This window comes from Gossypium hirsutum, chromosome D02 (genome assembly GCF_007990345.1).
Source record: "Gossypium hirsutum isolate 1008001.06 chromosome D02, Gossypium_hirsutum_v2.1, whole genome shotgun sequence".
Taxonomy (NCBI): Eukaryota; Viridiplantae; Streptophyta; class Magnoliopsida; order Malvales; family Malvaceae; genus Gossypium; species Gossypium hirsutum.
The window spans coordinates 485303-490830 of NC_053438.1; the positions used below are offsets into that span (position 1 = coordinate 485303).

The 5528-nt window shown below is 30.5% G+C and overlaps 1 protein-coding gene and 1 long non-coding RNA gene across 2 annotated transcripts; one reads left to right on the forward strand and one right to left on the reverse strand.

Moving 5' to 3' along the window:
• Positions 1-356: 356 nt before the first annotated feature.
• Positions 357-4154, reverse strand: LOC107903511 (2-alkenal reductase (NADP(+)-dependent)). Its single transcript, XM_016829584.2, has 5 exons — positions 3846-4154; positions 3277-3454; positions 2824-2990; positions 1854-1936; positions 357-837 (listed from the first exon to the last, which is right to left on the reverse strand). Exons 1-5 carry the CDS (start codon positions 4089-4091, stop codon positions 459-461), a joined length of 1053 nt encoding a protein of 350 aa, XP_016685073.1. The 5' UTR covers positions 4092-4154; the 3' UTR covers positions 357-458.
• A 730-nt stretch (positions 4155-4884) lies between these two features.
• On the forward strand, positions 4885-5528 carry LOC121214399 (uncharacterized). The gene is made up of 2 exons (XR_005909981.1): positions 4885-5139; positions 5212-5528. It is a non-coding gene; the product is annotated as an uncharacterized lncRNA (long non-coding RNA).

Consider the following 5528-nt stretch of genomic DNA (forward strand, 5'->3'; position numbering starts at 1 on the left):
GGCCCAAAATCGGGCTGTTACATTTTCTTCCTCCCATCAGATTTCTTTTTCTTTTCTCTTTTTAATTTACATATCTTTATTTTCTTCACAAAAAAATGCACACGTACAAATATCAAACACGTCAAAATAGACATAAAAAAAGGAATCATTAACATGTAAACTAACCGAAAGGTGAGCAACATTGTAATTAAAAAAGTGATACATAATCAGTATTAGCTATTTTCATATATAGTATGACATATTGTATCTTTAATAAGAGAATGTAAGTTCGAGTCTTGGAGATGACTTTATTGGAAAGGATAGCTACGCACCCAAATATGGATAACAAAATAGACATGAAAGATACCAAAAACAACTAACATAAATTCATATTATGAATTTATTTATTGATAATGTGTCTAAATATAGTTCAATGTATCAAATTATATATTATCAATGTATCAAATATTTTATTAAAATCATTGCGGGGCGATTACAACCACTTGTTTGCCCACATTGCGACCACTAAAGAGCCCGATTAAAGCAGCAGGGCCATTCTCCAAACCTTCAACAATGTCTTCCACATACTTTACCTTCCCTTCTCTAATGTAAGGCAATATAAAGTCCAAGAACTTCGAATATTGTGGATAGTAATCGAACACCGCGAATCCTTCAATTCGGACCCTCTTGTAAACAATCGACATTAGATTCTGTACCCCTTCAGGTTGATCACGGTTGTATTGTGAGATCATTCCACAGGCGGCAATGCGACCATGGACTCTCATGTTGAGAATCACAGCATCCAACATTTTACCCCCGACGTTCTCGAAGTAGATGTTGATGCCTTCGGGAAAATACCTTAATTCAAAAAGTTGATTCAATCAACTTGAACTCGTATATAATTTGATTCTATTGGATCATAAAAGAAAGTCGACAATTCAAACGTGTCCAACTAAACAACTTGAATCCGAAATATCGAAACATTAACTTGACCTAAATCGAAATAGTCTAAAATGTGTAAATCTAAATTGGTCTGATCCAAACTATCCAATTTGCAAAGTCTCTTTAAAAGTATTTTTTAGTTAGTTTAATATATTGAGATAATCAATCACCCAATCTAACATGGTTTGAGAGTTTTTGTATTTGAATCTTGTCAATCATTTTTCCTTTTTATATGTATTCATGTAATTTTTTGTTGTCCACCGAACTATTTTTTTCTCGAACTACATCCAAAGGGAATTGCCCAAAAAAGCGTACCATTGCACTCTTGAAGGTTCAAACCCAGGTGGGATCTGGGATGAACAATCATTAGTCACCAAGCCAATCATAGGAGTTCAAACGTACCTAAACTATGGATTAAATTTTAAATCTATTCATAAGCTTCAAAACATTTTAATCGAATCCTCAAATTAAAATATCATTTCAACAAGATCTTCTACCACTTCAGTAGTTGACTTTAATATTAAATATTAGCTTGGATTTGAACAAGAGTGTGGTGGGGGCAATCGCGAAATTTTCTAAAATTCTCATTAAGCCTCTCAAAATTTTTGAAATTTTTATTGAACTCTCAAATTTTTTTAAAAAGAAATTCTCATTAGACCCCTCAAAATTTATAAAAATTTTAATTAACCCCCAAAACTAACTATTAGATCCAAGATACATTTAATGCTAAAACTAACCGCTAGATTAGCAGAAAGTCCTGATTGAAACAATAGTTTGAGAATTCCATTAGAACGTTTTGGAGTTTAGAGGTCAATTCAAAACTGAATTTATAAATTGAGGGTGTCCAATGCAATTAACACTAAAACAGATGGATCATTTTCTATTAACTTAAACACATACGGGATAAAAAATCACTACACATATATACTGACCTTTTCAAAGCTGCATTCAAATCAGACTCTTCCTTGTAGTTGAAAGCATCATCAAACCCAAATTTATTCTTCAATAATTCAACCTTGTTTTTTTTCAAAACAAATGAAAGTTAATTAGTTTTTTAAATATACAAAATATAATGATATATAAAATAGATAGGGTACATGATAGCATGGAAATTTTGCATATATGGAAATTTTCTTTAATTGACACACATATAAGCATTTTAAAAATTAAAAATAGTTGATTGTGTCTAAACTCGATTAGTATAGGCATTATTATCAATGTAGGAGGACGTGGGTTTGAGTTTATTTAAGACTAGGAATTGTGATGCTATACTCATATGGAAGGAAGCATATATATATATAATAAAAAAAAGAAGATCGATTTATGGGTAAGTATTTGGTATATTGCAATTTCTTTTTATTCCACAAGCAGCCTTAAAAAATTGACATGTCTCTTTTTTGTAAATATCTATTTCTTTAATATTTTACTATAGCTATACAGGATACTTTCAAACCCCTTATTCTTTGATAAAAAAATAATATTATCCAAAGAATAAAATTGAATATACTATAAAAAAACATTATTAAGATTTTTTTTTATGAATTACAATAACAGGGTAAAGCCCGAACAATAAAGGCAACTAATGCGATTCAAACCCAAGCCACATCTAAGACGGTAAACACCCTAAATCTTTAGGCCACCACATAGAGTTCCAATATTAATGTTTTTAAAAGAGTTATTACCCATATTTATCATCCACCTACTTATATATATAATTGGTTAAAATATGCTTGAGTCCTTGCATTTTTTATATTTAGAATTTAGTCCTTTTATTATTATTTTAAAAAAAATTAATTTGTTAACTTTTAAATTTAAAAACTTAAGTCAAATTATCAACATGATTAACATTTTTCTCTTAAAATCATTGATGCGATATTTTTAAAATTAAAAGAAATTTATAACCTTGTCTTGAGTGCCAGCACTGCCAACAACATAGCAACCCATTAGCTTTGCAAATTGGCCAACAAGCTGTCCAACAGCACCAGATGCAGCTGACACAAACACATATTCCCCTTTCTTTGGTGCACAAACCTCGTAGAATCCTCCATATGCAGTCAAACCAGGCATCCCTGTTAAAATTTCAGATTTACTCATCATATTTTAATTTGATATATGATCCTTCTATTATTATAATTTTATCAATTAATCATTTTGTAAACATAGAAATTTACTAATAGTTGAATAGTTGGATGACCATTTTGTAACTTTTTATAGTTAGACAAAAAAAAAATACTAATAGTTGGATGACTACTAGTGTAGTTTACCCACAAAAATAGGAGATGATGAATTATGCCCAATATAGGGACTATAATATAAAAAGAAAAAGGAAACGAAACCATAATTTCAAGAAATTACCAAGAATTCCAGTATAGTAGGAAAGGGGTATATCAGTATGATGGATTTTAAAGAGCCCTTCACTTGATGTCAGTAATGAATACTCTTCCCATCCTGTTATGCCCCAAACCAGATCTCCTTCCTTGAATTCTGGGTTTCTTGAATCAATAACTTTACCCACTCCAAACCCAGTTATTGGCTGCAAATAATTACACCATTAATCAAAAAATAAAAAAGAAAAATCCTGTCATTAATCCATCAACCATACATAAATTATGAATTTAGTTTTTTATTCTAATTTTAGAAGGGTCTAAAGAGTAATTTTCCATTTTTAGAGGCAAGGCTTCTAGCCACCGACCTTGTTACAAATACTCAAAAATTAAATTATTGGTAAGTTTTCCCCTTAGTCACTTAATTTTAAAAAGTTATGAAATGGTCACTAAATTAGTCAAAAACTTTCAAATGTATAGCATTCTCTGTTCGCACGCCATTCTGTAACTTTTTTAAGTTGAATAATCAAAACATAATAATTAACAAATTTACATGCTACTAGAATAAAATAAAGAACAAAGACTGAATCCGTAACTTACAGCGCCCGGAGTGTATGTACCGAAGATTTCTGAACTTCGGTTCGTCATCAAAAGTCGCATATAAGGATCACATGATAAGTAAAGATTCTTCACGAGAATGCCTTGAGAATCACCGGCAACCTTCAGTTTTAGATTCTCGTCGACAGTGACCGCCATGTCTGATTCTTTTGGAAACCCGGAAACATAATCCTTGAATATCACCTTTTTGTTGCTCACCACCGCATTTTTCTCACTACCATCCGCCATTGTTGTTTTGCTTGGTGCTTCTTTTCTTTTTTTTCTTTTTCTATGCTGAATATCACGTTCTGAAATAAGCTGGGCTTCTCGTATGTTATAAAGTAGGTCTTAAAGTGGTAAAATTGTGGTTTTGATCCTTCTATTATTTTCAAATCTGAAAACTAGTCTATTTACTTTAATTTGGTATAATTTAATCTTTGTGATCTTATTAGCTAGTTGAAATAGTTAACTATTCTGTCAAATTTTATACTATTGGTCTCTGCATACTGTTTGAATTTTAAAATTTCAATCCTGATCAAAATAGTATTTGCTAAATTATGATATTTTCTAAAGCTTATGTCGCAAATATATTGTCAAATGTGTAATGCTATGTCAGTTTGCTATTCACACAAAAATAAAAAAAAATCTTGTTATTTTTAATCGTTCTAGCAGAATTTAACCTAACTGTTCTAATTAAAATACGGATTTGATTTTTTTCTTAAAAGTATCCTTCGAAAAAAATCATGTTGAAGGATGAATTGGAATAAATATTGTTTTAGAAAAACCCTCATCAATTATTAAATAAAAATGGTTAAGTATTAGATTAACTAATGACATTATAAATATAGATGACTACATTATGATAAATTAAAACATGAAAACTAAATCTCATATTTGGTTATAAGATAGGGACTAAAATCAAAATTTTACCTTTTAAAGTTCCATTCTAGTTTGATTGCGTATACGTCTGTAGTGTGACGCTGAAAACTTCAAAAGGATATATAACTTTGGACCGTAGAATCTCTTTTTCAAGAAACTGCAGTGAAAATCAATATAGGGCTCCAATGCGTCCACGTAAGCAATGAAGGCTTCTCTAGGCAGACAATTACTGCTCCCTTCTTCGCTCGATGGTACCTACCTTTTACTTCTTCTGCTCCATTAATACCCTCCTTTTCCTTCTTTTCTATTTTATATCAGATGCTGTTGCTCATATTAGAGTTGGATCTTACTACGAAATTGATCATTCCAAGCTTCCTACTGAAACCCAGAGCAGCTCAAGTTAATTCGTGTTATCAAGGTAATAATTAAGCACATTTTTTTTGTTTATGAGTTTAGTTTTTGAATCTGAGTGATATTTTGTGTTTGTAAGGTGAGTCAGAAGTCTAAGCGCAGCATCTCATTAAGCTACCCAAGCAAGCACATCTTCTCTTCGAGCATATTGTTGGACAAAACACGTTAGCAAATAAATATAAATATTTATATTAAATACGAGATCTGAAAAATAATATAAATAAATGTTTATATTTATTTAAAAACTTCAAATTTGAAAATAATTAGATAAACAAGAATTTTGAAAATCTAGAATTGGATAAGAGAATCGAGTTTTACTAGATGTTGAGGTCTGTTTTCACAAATTTCTTAAGATTGATTCAACCGCTCTTATGGTACTTAAAAAAACATTGGTCA

What these genes read in the sequence shown, in the direction of transcription:
- LOC107903511 (XM_016829584.2), bottom strand. Translation starts at nt 4,091, where the DNA reads ATGGCGGATGGTAGTGAGAAAAATGCGGTGGTGAGCAACAAAAAGGTG. An exon ending in GTACATACACTCCGGGCGCT is followed by an intron (nt 3,455 to 3,845) that starts GTAAGTTACGGA and finishes AATTATTTGCAG; the next exon opens with CCAATAACTGGGTTTGGAGT. An exon ending in TTGAATGCAGCTTTGAAAAG is followed by an intron (nt 838 to 1,853) that starts GTCAGTATATAT and finishes TTTTGAATTAAG; the next exon opens with GTATTTTCCCGAAGGCATCA.